Source organism: Coregonus clupeaformis, chromosome 27 (genome assembly GCF_020615455.1).
Source record: "Coregonus clupeaformis isolate EN_2021a chromosome 27, ASM2061545v1, whole genome shotgun sequence".
Lineage (NCBI taxonomy): Eukaryota > Metazoa > Chordata > Actinopteri > Salmoniformes > Salmonidae > Coregonus > Coregonus clupeaformis.
Genome location: NC_059218.1, coordinates 52027922 through 52046367, shown reverse-complemented (window position 1 = coordinate 52046367; position 18446 = coordinate 52027922). Strand labels below are relative to the sequence as shown.

Genomic DNA, 18446 nt, shown 5'->3' with positions numbered 1-18446 from the left:
TGGCACGAGGTCTGCTTGCACAGATAGATTTACAATTCATTCTGTTCCTTGTTACACTCCATAAAGTTTTTGGAGAAGTAACATTTCTACCAGATATGCTACAGTCTTCATCACTTGACCTGGCGTAGTGTGTTACTAATGGTTTTCTTTGAGACTGTGGTCCCAGCGCTCTTCAGGTCATTGACCAGGTCCTGCCGTGTAGTTCTGGGCTGATCCCTCACCTTCCTCATGATCATTGATGCCCCACGAGGTGAGATCTTGCATTGAGCCCCATTGACCGTCATCTTGAACTTCTTCCATTTTCTAATAATTGCGCCAACAGTTGTTGCCTTCTCACCAAGCTACTTGCCTATTGTCCTGTAGCCCATCCCAGCCTCGTGCAGGTCTACAATTTTATCCCTGATGTCCTTACACAGCTCTCTGGTCTTGGCCATTGTGGAGAGGTTGGAGTCTGTTTGATTGAGTGTGTGGACAGGTGTCTTTTATACAGGTAACGAATTCAAACAGGTGCAGTTAATACAGGTAATGAGTGGAGAACAGGAGCGCTTCTTAAAGAAAAACTAACAGGTCTGTGAGAGCCGGAATACTTACTGGTTGGTAGGTGATCAAATACTGATGTCATGCAATAAAATGCAAATTAATTACTTAAAAATCATACAATGTGATTTTCTGGATTTTTGTTTTAGATTCCGTCTCTCACAGTTGAAGTGTACCTATGATAAAAATTACAGACCTCTACATGCTTTGTAAGTAGGAAAACCGGCAAAATCGGCAGTGTATCAAATACTTATTCTCCCCACTGTATGTATGTATGTATATATATATATATATATATATATATATATATATATATATATATATATACATACATACATACATACATACATACATACACACACATATTAGAGAGAGAGAACAAAACATTTCTTATTAAAGTTTTTGTGCAATACATCTTTTTATTGACATGAACAGTATTTAAGAGGACAGATTTAAGTCGTGATAAACATTACATTAAAAATCATTTAAGACACTGAAAGTAATGGTGAACATTGAAATCTAAAATCATTAACAATTGGTGTTTAAATCTACTTATAACAGTAAAATCAGTCACCATGAGACTGAGTGGCTTCAAATTAATTTGATTTAAGTAATAATCAAAACTATTTAAAATCGTCAATCTCCTAAAACAAATCTTTGGTGAAGATCATAATACTCAAATCGTTCAGTAGCCATAGGTTCTGGGAACATCAACCCACGTTGGACAGAGTCAAAGATATGGAGCCCTTTGGAGTAAGATCAAGTTGCCCCTACACACTGATTTAAGGTCAGTTTTGTGGAGGGTAAGCTGATCCTAGATCTGTCCATAAGGATAATATACCCAGTGCTATACTGAATGTAAATATAAACGCAACATGTAAAGTGTTGGTCCCATGTTTCTTGAGCCAAAATAAAAGATCACATTTATGTTCCATTCACAAAAAGCTTATCTCTAAAATGTTGTGCACAAATTTGTTTACATCCCTGTTAGTGTGCATTTCTCCTTTGCCAAGATAATCCATCCACCTGACAGGTGTGGCATATAAAGAAGCTGATTAAACAGCATGATCATTACACAGGTGCACCTTGTGCTGGGGACAATAAAAGGTCACTGAGGAGTATTTATGTCCGTAATAAAGCCCTTTTGTGGGGGGGAAAACTCATTCAGATTGGCTGGGCCTGGCTCCCCAGTGGGTGGGCTTGGCCCCCAAGTGGGTGGCTGCGCCCCCGCCCAGTCATGTGAAATCAATAGATTAGGGCCTAATTTATTCATTTCAATTGACCGATTTCCTTCTACGAACTGTAACTCAGTAAAATCTTAGAAATTGTTGCATGTTGCATTTATATTTTTGTTCAGTATATAACACTTTCACAACAAGAGTGAGTTGTTCTCCTTATAGCTTTGATCTGGTTGGCTGGAAGGTGCTGGGGGTGGAGTAGTGAGATATGAGTCTATCAGCTTCCCTCCAGCCAGTAAGCAGCGCTCCATGGACGGTGGAGAAGAAGGAAGGATGGGTGGCTTCTCCAGCAAACAACACCTGGAGAGGCTGAGAGAGAGAGAGAATATGAGAGAGAGAGAGAAGATATGAGGGAGAGAATATATATGAGCGAGAAAGTGGGTAATAAGATGACAAGACTGAACCACATGAACTGTGTGTACCTGTTCCCCTTGTTGTGGTAGTGGTTCAGCCAGGTTGTGTATATCCTGCAGTGAGGTTCCAGTAGCGGTGTACGTGTAGGAGCCACAGGTCCATGGGTCATGGAACCACTGAGACCTCAGGACACGCCGTGGGGTGATGGTTGGGTTCCCTACACACACAAACACACGCACAAATGTGACGTTATGACTATAACTACTGTTCCCTGAAGGAGGGAAACGAGGTACAATCCAACTATGGGGAGTCACACAGTCACGACTTCTATTGAAGAACTAAAGTCTCGCCTGACAAGGCCAATGAAATCCACCCCTCGCTGAAAGCCCTGCCTTCCACAGGTGATAACGCTGAGGCTCGGATACATTTCTTCAATTCAGTACCACTCCTCACTGCGCCCAGAACCGGGTGGCGCAGGGCCAAACTGGTGTTGTACCTCATTTTCCTCCAAGGAACAGTAGTTACAATCATAATGTTACATCCCCTTTCAGTTGGTACTCTAGGTACAACACAACTATGGGGAAATGTAAATCCCGCCCCAAGCCGGCCCCAATGGATACCAAATGAAATGGCCCATGGCAGACCACCCAGACCTCCACCCTGCAAGAGGCGGTAGTCTGGGTATTGCAAGCTGCCTATTAACCCTCTCCTGTCAGCACGCTATGGGCTACACTTGAAGCAGTGACATCCAAGCGACATTCCTCACAAAAGTGTGGTGATGCCCAACTTGCCGCAGCACAAATATCCCCAACAGTCAACCCTTTAAGTAATGCCGAAGACGCTGCCAGACCCCTGGTGGAGTGGGTGCGTACACCGCTAGGTAACCCTTACCCCTTGCTGCTATATGCCAGGGAGATAGCCTCCACAATCCAGTGGGAGAGACGCTGCTCAGAGATCGCCCTGCCGCGAGCTAGATTAGGAAACAGACAAAAAGCTGGTCACATAAGCGGATAGCCCGGATCCGTTGTTTCTCAGAAGCAAATGGAGGAGGCGTAAAAGGAAATAGCTCAAAGCTAGAGACCTGTAGGACATAGTCATGACCTTTGGGGGCGAAGGCCGCATTAGGATGCAACGTCACCTTAGAGTCGCCAGGGGCAAACCTGAGTACAGGAAGGGTGTACGGATAACACGTGGAGATCTCCAACACGTTTAGCCGAGGTCAAAGCCACAAGCAAGGAGGTTTTGTAGGAGGATATTCATATCCACAGACTATAGTCGTTCAAAAGGGGCAATAGGTTTAGAAACCCCTTTGCTATGAGACTCGAAATTGAGCTCAGGTGCATCCTGTTTCCATTGATCATCCTTGAGATGTTTCTACAAATTGATTGGACATGATTTGGAAAGGCACACACCTGTCTATATAAGGTCCCACAGTTGACAGTGCATGTCAGAGCAAAAACCAAGCCATGAGGTCGAAGGAAATGTCCGTAGAGCTTCGAGACAGGATTGTGTCGAGGCACAGATCTGGGGAAGGGTACCAAAAAATGTCTGCAGCATTGAAGGTCCCCAAGAACACAATGGCCTCCAGCATTCTTAAATGGAATAAGTTTGGAACCACCAAGACTCCGCCCGGCCAAACTGAGCAATCGGGGGAGAAGGGCCTTGGTCAGGGAGGTGACCAAGAACCCGATGGTCACGCTGACAGAGCGCCAGAGTACCTCTGTGGAGATGGGAGAACCTTCCAGAAGGACAAACATCTTTGCAGCACTCCACCAATCAGCCCTTTATGGTAGTGGCCAGACGGAAGCCACTCCTCAGTAAAAGGCACATGACAGCCCGCTTGGAGTTTGCCAAAAGGCACCTAAAGGACTCTCAGACCATGAGAAACAAGATTCTCTGGTCTGATGAAACCAAGATTGAACTCTTTGGCCTGAAGGCCAAGCGTCACGTCTGGAGGAAACCTGGCGCCATCCCTACGGTGAAGCATGTTGGTGGCAGCATCCTGTTGTGGGGATGTTTTTCAGCGGCAGGGACTAGGAGACTAGTCAGGAACGAGGGAAAGATGAACGGAGCAAAGTACAGAGAGATCCTTGATGAAAACCTGCTCCAGAGTGCAGACTGGGGTGAAGGTTCACCTTCCAACAGGACAACGACCTTAAGCACACAGCCAAGACAACGCAGGAGTGGCTTCGGGACAAGTCTCTGAATGTCCTTGAGTGGCCCAGCCAGAGCCCAGACCGCTACCCGATCGAACTTCTCTAGAGATACCTGAAAATAGCTGTGCAGCAACGCTCCCCATTCAACCTGACAGAGCTTGAGACAAAATAACAAAATGTGGAAAAAGTGAAAAGGGTCTGAATACTTTCCAAATGCAATGTACATATAATAGCAAGGTCGTGTCCAACCCTGCTTGTTCCCTTCGACTCTGCTACCAACAACCAATCGCCTACAGAGCCCATAACCTGTATCACTAGACACCTCATAGGGACTAGTGAGATACAGGCAGGAATCAGAAATTTATCCCAGTAATGAGCCACTTAAGGGGGAGGGGAGGAGCGCACTGGTCGCTCAGACCCGTGCTAAGGCCTCTCGCTCCGGGGGTTAGCTGAGCCAAGTGCTCGGGGGCTGCTTCCTCATCGGAGGTGCACGGAAGACCCGCTTCCTCCAACTCCAGGAATTGGAAATAGGAATGGGGTTGCCATAACGCCGGGTGAAAGCTTAATTCGCAGGAAGTTAAGCATGCTAGCTGACGTTAGCCAGGAGGCTTTTTAGTCCAAGCTAGGCTAGATAGCCTCTTTGACCGAAGCACGGTCCGTTTAGAATAACTAAGCCACTTAACGCTACGTATACTAAACAAGAGGTTTAGGTGCCGGGGCGGCAGGTAGCTTAGTGGTTAAGAGCGTTGTGCCAGTAACCGAAAGGTCGCTGATTCTAATCCCCGAGCCAACTAGGTGAAAAATCTGTCGATGTGCCCTTGAGCAAGGCACTTAACCCTAATTGCTCCTGTAAGTCGCTCTGGATAAGAGCGTCTGCTAAATAATGTAAATGTAAATGTAAGAGCGCTACCCAAGCAACTCAACCGTGGGGAGGCAGGTAGTAGCTAGCTTGCCAAAAAGGGAATAAAATATTAACACACTACTGACTGAAGCGTAGATTACAGACATGAAAGTACAATGGGTTAACCTGCATATGAGGCGTGTGATGGAGGGTTAGATGTTAGAGGGTTTACCTGTGAACCTGCGTATCAGGTGTGTTATGGAGTGTGTGACATCCTGTTCTGGCAGAGTCTCCATGAACTCAGACTCATGACCAGCGATCCAGCCACACAACACATGGCCATACCTGGAGAGACAGGGGTAAAGAGGGGGAAAGAGTGTGAGAGGCAAGAGGCGTGGGGAGTTCAAGACATTGAGTTAGAACATTTTTAGATTTTTAGTTTGTGTGTATGTCTTAGTTACCGCTCAGTGGGTTTGAGGACAGTGAAACCAAACAGTTTCTTGATCCAGAGTCTCTCCACATCTGATACCTGGTCCACCAAGTCTGACTAGAGGGCAACAGTACAACTACTGTTACTGTCTGTGTTTGTAATGATAGATATATATTGTGTTCCTCAAGGATCCGTTTTGGGCCCACTACTCTTTTCACTGTATGCTATGTGTTTCATACCTCGTTTTCCCAGACCAGGTATATGACCTCACAGTCGTCGTCCCACCAGGGTTGGTCAAACTCCACAAAGATCTTGTTGTTGGTTCCAAAGCCCATCCTCTGGACAGAGTGCAGCTTGTGGAGGGGTAGAGGAGGGGAGAGGAGGGTACCGTGATGCTTCTTCAGATAACCTGATAGAATAATAGTAGATATCATTTTTATGTACAGTGAACAAAAGTGTTGGTCCCATGTTTCATGAGCTGAAATAAAAGATCCCAGAAATGTTCCATACCCACATAAAGCTAATTTCTCTCACATTTTGTGCACAAATTTGTTTACATCCCTGTTAGTGAGCATTTCTCCTTTGCCAAGATAATCCATCCACCTGACAGGTGTGGCATATCAAAAAGCTGATTAAATAGAATGATCATTACACAGGTGCACCTTGTGCTGGGGACAATAAAAAGCCACTCTAAAATGTGCAGTTGTCACACAACATAATGCAATAGATGTCTCAAATTGAGGGTGCATGCAATTGGCATGCTGACTGCAGGAATGTCCACCAGAGCTGTTGCCTGAGAATTGAATGTTAATTTTTCTTCCATAAGCCGCCTCCAACGTTGTTTTAGAGAACTTGGCAGTATGTCCAACCCGGCCTCACAACCATGTGTAACTATGCCAGCCCAGGACCTCCACATCCGTCTTCTTCACCTGAGGGATCGTCTGACACCAGCCACCCACACAGCTGATGAAACTGTGGGTTTGCGCAACCGAAGAATTTCCGCACAAACTGTCAGAAACCGTCTCAGGGAAGCTCATCTGCGTGCTCGTCGTCCTCACCAGGGTCTTGACCTGACTGCAGTTCGGCGTCGTAACCGACTTCAGTGGGAAAATGCTCACCTTCGATGGACACTGGCACGCTGGAGAGGTGTGCTCTTCACGGATGAATCCCGGTTTCAACTGTACCGGTTTGCTGATGTCAACGTTGTGAACAGTGCCCCATGGTGGCGGTGAGGTTATGGTATGGGCAGGCATAAGCTATGGACGTGTGGGCATGTTCCCGCCAATATCTAGCAACTTCGCACAGTAATTGAAGAGGAGTGGGACAACATCCCACAATCAACAGCCTGATCAACTCTATGCGAAGGAGATGTGATGCACTGCATGAGGCAAATGGTGGTCACACCAGATACTGACTGGTTTTCTGATCCACGCCCCTACTTGTTTTAAGGTATCTGTGACCAACAGATGCATATCTGTATTCCCAGTCATGTGAAATCCATAGATTAGAGCCTAATGAATTTATTTCAATGGACTGATTTCCTTATATGAACTGTAACTCAGTAAAATCTTTGAAATTGTTGCATTTATATTTTTGTTCAGTGTAGTTATGAGGTTGTTATAAAAATAGTATATGAGAGGAGACGAGGGGAGAGTGACATGTCATGGTGCCTCTTTAAGTAGCCTGGTAGCACAGAAAACTCAGACTTACAGTTCTTTGAGAAGGTAAGGTCACAATGTTTGTCACTGGTTATAAAAGGTTCATGTTTAGAGACTAAACTCTTAGAAGAGATGTCATAAAATGTAATAAAAGAACACAAATGACAGTAGTCATTTGACATCTGTGTGTGTGACCTACCGAGAGGGACAGTGAGGATGACGTGGTCCGCTGGGATTCTCTCTCCATCTTCACACTCCACCACTACAGGGTGCTCTCTCCCTCCTTTCCTCACCACCCTCTGCCAGTGGACACAGCTGACTGGTCGACGGTAGGAGACTATCCCAGCAGGAAGCTCTTTCATCAAGTTGTAGATTAACCCTTCATAACCTCTGAGAGAGACAGAACAACAGTCTAGTCAAGTCACTCACACAGCGATGGCCCTCAGCGTTAAACTGAGAAGAGTGCAATCGATGTCTATACACACGCGCATGCACGCACGCACACACACACAGAGACAGTGGAAGGATTTTTTGACAGCCTAATTTAGATATTTTTATGCTTCGAATTTACGACATTTGGTAGGCTTTGTTAGTCAACTTGTTTAGAATTAGATACATGCAGCTTCTCTTCTGTCATTACTTGTTGCCCTAGAATACTTAATAAAGCCTTGCTCACCAGAATAAAGTCATAAATCAATAGAATAAATGTATCAATAACCTAGCTGTTTTCTCTTTAATTTATGACGTTTAGAGAGACAGGGGGAAAACTGCAATAACGCTGAAAGATTCTGTTAAATTTGACCGGTTTTAAGAAAATGAAAAGCTGTGAAAACGATCCTACAAGATTCGGATAATATTTCAGTTCGTCTTGGATGCATATTTAATGTGGTTAAAATAGCCTACTGAAAAAGACAGTACCTAACCGTCCATTTGCATTCTCTCAAGATGCTGAAAGAAATACATCATATTTCTCCACTCCTGTTCCCAAGACAAAATTAACATTTGGTGTATAATTTTACTGCAAGAAATAATTAATTCTGCAGGAAGTATATTATGCAGTGGGGAAAAAAAGTATTTAGTCAGCCACCAATTGTGCAAGTTCTCCCACTTAAAAAGATGAGAGAGGCCTGTAATTTTCATCATAGGTACATGTCAACTAAGACAGACAAAATGAGAAAAACATTTCCAGAAAATCACATTGTAAGATTTTTAATGAATTTATTTGCAAATTATGGTGGAAAATAAGTATTTGATCAATAACAAAAGTTTGTTATATACCATTTGTTGGCAATGACACAGGTCAAATGTTTTCTGTAAGTCTTCACAAGGTTTTCACACACTGTTGCTGGTATTTTGGCCCATTCCTCCATGCAGATCTCCTCTAGAGCAGTGATGTTTTGGGGCTGTCGCTGGGCAACACGGACTTTCAACTCCCTTCAAAGATTTTCTATGGGGTTGAGATCTGGAGACTGGCTAGGCCACTCCAGGACCTTGAAATGCTTCTTACGAAGCCACTCCTTCGTTGCCCGGGCGGTGTGTTTGGGATCATTGTCATGCTGAAAGACCCAGCCACGTTTCATCTTCAATGCCCTTGCTGATGGAAGGAGGTTTTCACTCAAAATCTCACGATACATGACCCTATTCATTCTTTCCTTTACACGGATCAGTCGTCCTGGTCCCTTTGCAGAAAAACAGCCCCAAAGCATGATGTTTCCACCCCCATGCTTCACAGTAGGTATGGTGTTCTTTGGATGCAACTCAGCATTCTTTGTCCTCTAAACACGACGAGTTGAGTTTTTACCAAAAAGTTATATTTTGGTTTCATCTGACCATATGACATTCTCCCAATCCTCTTCTGGATCATCCAAATGCACTCTAGCAAACTTCAGACGGGCCTGGACATGTACTGGCTTAAGCAGGGGGACACGTCTGGCACTGCATGATTTGAGTCCCTGGCGGCGTAGTGTGTTACTGATGGTAGGCTTTGTTACTTTGGTCCCAGCTCTCTGCAGGTCATTCACTAGGTCCCCCCGTGTGGTTCTGGGATTTTTGCTCACTTGTGATAATTTTGACCCCACGGGGTGAGATCTTGCGTGGAGCCCCAGATCGAGGGAGATTATCAGTGATCTTGTATGTCTTCCATTTCCTAATAATTGCTCCCACAGTTGATTTCTTCAAACCAAGCTGTTTACCTATTGCAGATTCAGTCTTCCCAGCCTGGTGCAGGTCTACAATTTTGTTTCTGGTGTCCTTTGACAGCTCTTTGGTCTTGGCCATAGTGGAGTTTGGAGTGTGACTGTTTGAGGTTGTGGACAGGTGTCTTTTATACTGATAACAAGTTCAAACAGGTGCCATTAATACAGGTAACGAGTGGAGGACAGAGGAGCCTCTTAAAGAAGAAGTTACAGGTCTGTGAGAGCCAGAAATCTTACTTATTTTCCACCATAATTTGCAAATAAATTCATTAAAAATCCTAAAATATGATTTTTTTGAGAAAAAAAATCTCAATTTGTCTGTCATAGTTGACGTGTACCTATGATGAAAATTACAGGCCTCTCTCATCTTTTTAAGTAGGAGAACTTGCACAATTGGTGGCTGACTAAATACTTTTTTCCCCCACTGTACATGTGAGAGGTTATAGGCCTACAGTCAGTGTCCAGATTTCAGTTACTATTCCATTTAACCCAGCCGCACCCCTACTTCCCCCATCCCTGTGAGCACACACAAACTGACCGGGGGAAGGTGCAGTCCAATCCAGGCAGGGTCTTGTACAGTCCAAAGGCTCCCAGGCCCAGCGTGTCCAGAGTGTGTGTTCCGTTCACACAACACTCCGCCTTCAGCAGAGTACTGATCAGAGACAGACGGACAGACTGACAGGACGGACTGTCACCCTGCCACCGCTCTGCTGCACGCTGACGCACCTACACACACACACACACGTTTAACAGGCAGACAGAGAGATATAGGTATACGGGGTGTGTATGTGTGTGTGCGCATGTGTGACGTACCTCTGCCCGTATGAACTCCCCTACACTGCTATATGGTTCTCCTCCCTGTTCGCTGAACTCTCCTCCCTCCTCCAACAGCTCAGCAAACAGCTCTACAGCAGGACCCATCAGCTCTGGAGTCAGCTTACGACCTGGTAGAAACACAACACAATGTTAACGAACTACTGACTAACTAAGTAAGACTTTGTATGAGACAACGTTTTTTCTATGGGGTTCATACATTGACCGACAAAAGAGAACGGATCCACACTTTGGTCTGTTGCTTGTACGCAACTCGGCCAACTTTGTCTGTCGAACAAACTCAAGTCAGTTCAACTCAAGTCAGTTCAACTCAAGTCAGTTCAACTCATTGTCAGTTCAACTCATTTTAACTTTTGACGGACAGAAGCGGACGGGGTGACGTAATATGACATTTTCATCCGTTTAAATCAATCTCTGTCTGGCCTAACTGTTTTTACCAGAGCTGGAGAACCAGTTTGGTACCCATGGTGGGTGACCTCCTATATCCAGGTCCTGGTTCTCCTGAGTCAGGCTCTCTGGGTCCAGCAGGCTGTACTGTCTGGACAGACAGAACACTGGGTTAGCCTCCGACGGACCATGGATCCAGTTAGCACCAATCTCTATGATGTTATTACCTAGAGGAGAGAGTGGGAAGGGAGAGAGAGAGAGAGAGGGAGAGAAAAAAATGCAAACAAGTTTAGCAACATACAGCATATGAGTAGGTTACACAATTACACAGCAATAAGTAGTAATGAGTATTTCTGTCTGTAATAAAGCCCTTTTGTGGGGAAAAACTCATTCTGATGGCTGGGCCTGGCTCCCCAGTGGGTGGCCAAATGCCCCTGCACAGTCATGTGGAATCCATAGATTAGGGCCTAATTTATTTATTTCAATTGATTGATTTCCTTATATAAACTGTATCTGTAAAATCTTTGAAATTGTTGCATGCTACGTTTATATTTTTCTTCAGTATATATTGGATCTTTGTCCAGCTACTGTGAAAAGTTTGGATGTGTGTAAAACCATCCATAGTCTGCATTGTTTTAATATTATATGCCCACGGGGAGAAATTACGGTGCCTGTAAATGTGACATAGCCTATTTAGAATTTGAATTTTATTATTCGTTCTCTTTTTAGGCCTTATCAATAATGAATTTAATCTTGCTTATTGACAACGTTTGGCATGTCCATGCTCAGCCATAATGCAATTTACAGTAGGCCTAGCCTCTATATCAGTGTGAATGCTATTGAAGCCATGCAATTACTTAGAACAATGTGATTGCAAATGTGTTCAAGTTGACATATTTAGCAAAGATAGGTCTACATTTTGTTATTTTGTTTCTGTAAGTCATTTAACAAACTATAACGGACTAACATTGGAATTGGAGTTGATTCCAAGGCAATACATGAAAGACTAAATAAACAACTTGAAGCAACCACATATTTCGCCATGGAGTACGTTCTGATTGGCCAGTGAGTGGTCAAGCCTCGACACATCCACAACAGCAGCAAGTGTGCTGATAACTGTGATAGTGAATATAGCACAAATATTTTTGACACACCCCTAAACCTATCGCACTACCGCTTGCGCTTAGATTTACCATTGCGTTAGGTTTGTTAAAATAGAGCCTTCAGACTGTCAGGATGTTCATTTTCTAGCTTACAAACTACATGTTCTTTGCTGTGATGATTTATTTGATTGATTCTTATCTCTCACATGGTCTATTCAGCTCTTCTGTGTCCTGCTCCCAGAGATCAACCAAGTGCTATTCACCAAGCATGGGCTGATTCACTCACCTGTGAGGAGAACCATCCTACTATTGTTCCAACAATGGCGCCGGAGGAGATGTCCGCCGTTTTACGGGCTCCTAACCAATTGTGCTATTTTGTGGGGGTTTTTGCGTTATTTGTAACTTATTTTGTACATAATGTTTCTGCCACCGTCTCTTATGACCGAAAATAGCTTCTGGATATCAGCACAGTGATTACTCACCTCGAACTGGATTTTTTCTTTAACGAGTCGGACGTGAAGGATTTACTCCAGATACCCGACCAGGCCCAAATCCCCGTCATTCGCGTGAAGAGAAGACGCAGATACAGGGGATGCAGGTCCGGGTGCCTTGTGAGAATTTGTCGGCAAGTGGGTAACCCGCCTCTACCATCCGTTCAAGACTATCCTACCACTCCCGAGTGGCGCAGTGGTCTAAGGCACTGCATCGCAGTGCTAGCTGTGCCACTAGAGATCCTGGTTCGAATCCAGGCTCTGTCGTAGCCGGCCGCGACAGGGAGACCCATGGGGCGGCGCACAATTGGCCCAGCGTCGTCCAGGGTAGGGGAGGGAATGGCCGGCAGGGATGTAGCTCAGTTGGTAGAGCATGGCGTTTGGGACATTAAAAACTGTAATATCTTATGTTTCACCAAGTCGTGGCTGAACGACGACATGGATAATATACAGTTGGTTGTATGGTGTGCATCGGCAAGACAGAACAGCTGTCTCCATTAAGACAAGGGGTGGTGGTCTGTGTCTTTTTGTCAATAACAGCTGGTGCGCAAAATCAAATATTAAGGAAGTCTCTAGGTTTTGCTCACCTGAGGTAGAGTATCTCATGATAAGCTGTAGACCACAATTTACCAAGAGAGTTTTCACCTATATTTTTCGTAGTAGTCTATTTACCACCACAAACCGATGCTGGCACTAAGACCGCTCTCAACGAGCTGTATAAAGCCATAAGCAAACAAAAAAATGCTCATCCAGAGGCGGCGCTCCTAGTGGTCGGGGACTTTAATGCAGGGAAACTGAAATCCGTTTTACCCTAACCCGGTCGCTTATAAGAAATCCCGCTATGCCCTCAGACGAACCATCAAACAGGCAAAGCGTAAATACAGGACTAAGATTGAATCATACTACACCGGCTCTGACGCTCGTCGGATGTGGCAGGGCTTGCAAATTATTACGGACTACAAAGGGAAACTCAGCCGTGAGCCTACCAGACGAGCTAAATTACTTCTATGCGTGCTTCGAGGCAAGCAACACTGAAGCATGCATGAGAGCACCAGCTATCCCGGACGACTGTGTGATCACACTCACGGTAACTTAGAACACCTTCTCATTCAAGGGTTTTTCTTTATTTTTACTATTTTATACATTGTAGAATAATAGTGAAGACATTAAAACTATGAAATAACACATATGGAATCATGTAGTAACCAAAATAAGTGTTAAACCAATCAATATATATTAAGGACCGCCACAGGAATGGAAGACCCAGAGTTACCTCTGCTGCAGAGGATAAGTTCATTACAGTTACCAGCCTCAGAAATTGCAGCCCAAATAAATGCTTCACAGAGTTCAAGTAACAGACACATCTCAACATCATCTGTTCAGAGGAGACTGTGTGAATCAGGTCTTCATGGTCGAATTGCTGCAAAGAAACCACTACTAAAGGACACCAATAATAAGAAGAGACTTGCTTGGGCCAAGAAACACGAGGAATGGACATTAGACCAGTGAAAATGTGTCCTTTGGTCTAGAGTCCAAATTGGAGATTTTTGGTTCCAACCGCCGTGTATTTGTGAGACACGGTGTGGGTGAACGGATTATCTCCGCATGTGTATTTCCCACCGTAAAGCATGGAGGAAGAGGTGTTATGGTGTGGGGGTGCTTTGCTAGTGACACTGTCTGTGATTTATTTAGAATTCAAGGCACACTTAACTAGCATGGCTACCACAGCATTCTGCAGCGATACGCCATCCCATCTGGTTTGGGCTTAGTGGGACTATCATTTGTTTTTCAACAGGACAATGACCCAACACACCTCCAGGCTGTCTAAGGGCTATTTTACCAAGAAGGAGAGTGATGGAGTGCTACATCAGATGACCTGGCCTCCACAATCACCCGACCTCAACCAAATTGAGATGGTTTGGGATGATTTGGACAGCAAAGGAAAAGCAGTGAAGGAAAAGCAGCCAACAAGTGCTCAGCATATGTGGGAACTCCTTCAAGACTGTTGGAAAAGCATTCCAGGTGAAGCTGGTTGAGAGAATGCCAAGAGTGTGCAAAGCTGTCATCAAGGCAAAGGGTGGCTATTTGAAGAATCTCAAATATAAAATATTTTTAGATTAATTTAACACTTTTTGGTTACTACATGATTCCATATGTGTTATTTCATAGTGTTGATGTCTTCACTATTATTCTATACAGTAGAAAATCGTTAAAAAAATAAAGTAAAACCCTTGAATGAGTAGGTGTTCTAAAACTTTTGACCGGTAGTGTACATTATGAAAAACATGCCTCACACTCAGTCATAGTTTGTAGAATAATTAATGGGATGGAAATATATTGGCACAGTCAACTTAGGAGGTTAGTAGGAATGTTAATCATTTAAACCACCTAAATATACTCATATTCACTGAACATTTAATCACTGAACTGCTTTTTCTATAATCCTACAGGCTATTCATCATTCTCCATACCTTATATTCCAATGCATCCAACATTATGCATGCCCACCATGGAATTGGTAAGCTGCTATTTGAAAACTCATCTGGTTTAGAAATCAAACTCTGGTTATCTTATTGCAAAGACTGTACAACTGTTTCTTTAGTTTCCCTCTAGGATTTTGCCTGTACTTAGCTCTATTCCGTTACTTTTTATCCTAAAAAACACCCTGGTCTTTGGCGATGACAAGCATACCCATAACATGATGCAGCCACCACCATGCTTGGAAATATGAAGAGTGGTCCTCAGTGATGTGTTGGATTTGTCCCAAACATAAGGCTTTGTAGTCAGGACATAAAGTTAATTTCTTTGCCACATTTTTTGCAGTTTTACTTTAGTGCCTTATATCAAACAGGTGCATATTTTAGAATTTTTTTTTCTTCTGTACAGGCTTCCTTCTTTTCACTGTCAATTAGGTTAGTATTGTGGAGTAATAAAATGTTGTTGATGCATCCTCAGTTTTCTCCTATCACAGCCTTTCAACTCTGTTACTGTTTTAAAGTCACCATTGGCCTTGTGGTGAAATCCCTGAACCATTTCCTTCCTCTCCGGCAACTGAGTTAGGAAGGACACCTGGGTGTATTGATACACCATCCAAAGTGTAATTAATAACTTCACCATGCTCAAAGGGATATTCAATGTCTGCTTTTTATTTTTTACCAATCTACCAATAGGTGCCCTTCTTTGCGAGGCATTGGAAAACCTCCCTGGTCTTTGTGGTTAAATCTTCATTTGAAATTCAGTGCTCGACTGAGGGACCTTACAGATAATTGTATGTGTGAGGTACAGAGATGAGGTAGTCATTAAAAAATCATGTTAAAACTATTATTGCCGCACAGAGTGAGTCCATGCAACTTGTGACTTGTTAAGCAAATGTTTACTCCTGACATTTAGGCTTGCCATAACAAAAGGGGTTGAAAGCTAATCGACTCAAGACATTTCAACTTTTTATTAAATTTGTAAAAATGTCTAAAAACAATTCCACTTTGACATTATGGGCTTTTGTGTGTAAGCCAGTGACAAAATCTAAATGTAATCAATTTCAAATTCAGGCTGTAACAACAGAACTTTGAAGAAGTCAAGGAGTGTGAATACTTTCTGAAGGCCCTGTGTGCCATATCCCTGAATGCTGACAGCCATGGTATATCAGACCATATGACAAAACATAAATTTTTACTGCTCGAATTACGTTGGTAACCAGTTTATTATAGCAATAAGGTTCCTCAGGGGTTTGTGGTATATGGCCAATTTACCACAGCTAAGGGCTGTATACAGGCACTCTGTGCATAAGAACAGCCCTTAGCAGTGGTATATTGGCCATATACCACACCCCCTTGGGCCTTTTTGCTTAAATATGTTTTGGCAAATATGCATATGCAGCTGTCGTTTTTAAAGCTCCATTCTAGCGTACATGATCACACACCTTTCTATCTACATGCTTTTATTTGGGTTTCTATGCAAAGTATATTATTGAATGTTTCGTTAAGCTTGCAGCTAGTTACTTGAAATGAGACTATCATGCCAAAACATAAAAAAATTTAAAAAATGTAATTCACTGACAGAGATATGGCTAATGAAACACAAATTGACGTTTATAGTAGCTGGCTAGGCTAGTCAAACTGTAATATTGGCTAGCTTTCAATAAATTGGCTAAATGGTCAACGATGGTACTTCTTCATATGATCAAAACAATTCGTACAGATATTTATCTATTGCTATAGCTGTTCCTATTTATCAGACAGCAGCTTACGTTTTCACAAGAGGCTGTGTTTACGACTCGTACGTAGTTAGAAGTAGGCCATTGGCTGTCTTCATCACGAGGTGTCCAGAGTTCAACTTTAGCAGTTTTGCCTGAGCAGACAATGTTGAAGTATACTTTTTATGAGAAAATGTGCACGAATTGAAGGTGCCAACAAATGTTATAGGCATCAAAATAATGTTTTACTGTCGAATAAATAAATACAAGTTTCACGTTTTTCGGCCCATCACCATGATGGCTGCAGGATGGAGTTGGTGAAGTGCAACTGCAGTCAAAACTGAATGACCTTTGATCACATGATTTTAGTAAAACTCATGCAGTCGACATATAGGTGCAAGTCGGACGATTTTATCCCCATAATGCAACACTTTGAAAAGCGGTGACCATAGACTTGGCAAAATTAAGTGATCCGATCGAACGCACCCCTTCTCTCCTCATGTGAACTCAAATGTTCCCTCTCCACTCACCCATTCTGCCTGTCTTTATCCTTCCTCCACTACGTCCCGTCGCTTCCAGGATCCTCACATTGCGGAAACCATGTTTGGTTAACTTCAAAGCTGCTCCAATACCAGATATTCCACAGCCAACTATTACTATCTGCGAGTCCAGACCGTGCCGCAAAGCCATCGTGTTGTCTAACAACCTGTCTTTATCTCTCCCTCTACTCGATCCGCTACATCTTCCTCTTTTTCTTCGATGAGGTTTAACAGCGGTTGGCAACCAATAAATGTTGCATTACCGCCACCTACTAGACTGGAGTATAACTCGCTTATAATTTGCTTAAAAAAATACAAAATACAACAAATACCCTACCATCTAATACTACACTCACACAATATATATATATATATATATATATATATATATATATATATATATATATATATATATATATATATATATATATATAAAATAATAAATACCATACTCCACTATTTAAATCTATTTATTCCTACTTCAGGCCAACAGCCAAGGGATGGGACACCACCACTTAACACACCCTTTAAAAAAAACCAAAAAAAACCAGGTAGGCCAGTTTATTTAACCAGGTAGGCCAGTTGAGAACAAGTTCTCATTTACAACTGCGACCTGGCCAAGATAAAGCAAATCAGTGCGATAAAAACAACAACAACACAGAGTTACATATGGAATAAACAAAACGTACAGTCAATAACACAATAGAAAATCTATATACAGTGTGTGCAAATGTAGTAAGTTATGGAGGTAAGGCAATAAATAGGCCATAGTGCAAAATCATTACAATTTAGTATTAACACTGGAGTGATAGATGTGCAGTAGATGATGTGCAAATAGAGATACTGGAGTGCAAATGAGAAAAATAAATAACAATGTAAATAACAATATGGGGATGAGGTAGTTGGGTGGGCTAATTACAGATGGGCTGTGTACAGGTGCAGTGATCGGTAAGCTGCTTTGACAACTGATAATTAAAGATAGTGAGAGAGATAAGTGTCTCCAGCTTCAGAGATTTTTGCAGTTTGTTCCAGTCATTTGCAGCAGAGAACTGGAAGGAATGGCGGCCAAAGGAGGTGTTGACTTTGGGGATGACCAGTGAGATATACCTGCTGGAACGCATTCTACGGGTGGGTGTTGCTATGGTGACCAATGAGCTAAGATAAGGCGGGGATTTGCCTAGAAGTGATTTATAGATGACCTGGAGCCAGTGGGTTTGGTGACGAATATGTAGTGAGGACCAGCCAACGAGAGCGTACAGGTCACAATGGTGGGTAGTATATGGGGATTTGGTGACAAAACGGATGGCACTGTGATAGTGTCAAATGGGCTGATGTAAGTGTGGTGTGGAAGTCAGGCGCAGGACACCGAAGCTTAGTCCAACAAAGTTTACTAGTTAACCACTAGGCAAAATACAATAAACGGCCTCAAAAACTCACAGAGGCGAGCGATTACGCAAACTGTGCGTAAACTCCAAAACAACAAACAGAGCA

General features: G+C 43.2%; 1 protein-coding gene across 1 annotated transcript; it reads right to left on the bottom strand.

The window, feature by feature from the left end:
• Positions 1-1663: 1663 nt before the first annotated feature.
• Positions 1664-17187, bottom strand: paox (polyamine oxidase; the record flags this gene model as incomplete). Its single annotated transcript, XM_041866324.1, has 10 exons — positions 1664-2084; positions 2198-2346; positions 5359-5471; positions 5588-5673; positions 5796-5965; positions 7414-7604; positions 9948-10135; positions 10223-10353; positions 10681-10857; positions 16947-17187. Coding segments are annotated over 10 exons (1599 nt in total), but the record flags the coding sequence as incomplete, so codon positions are not given.
• Positions 17188-18446: the final 1259 nt, after the last annotated feature.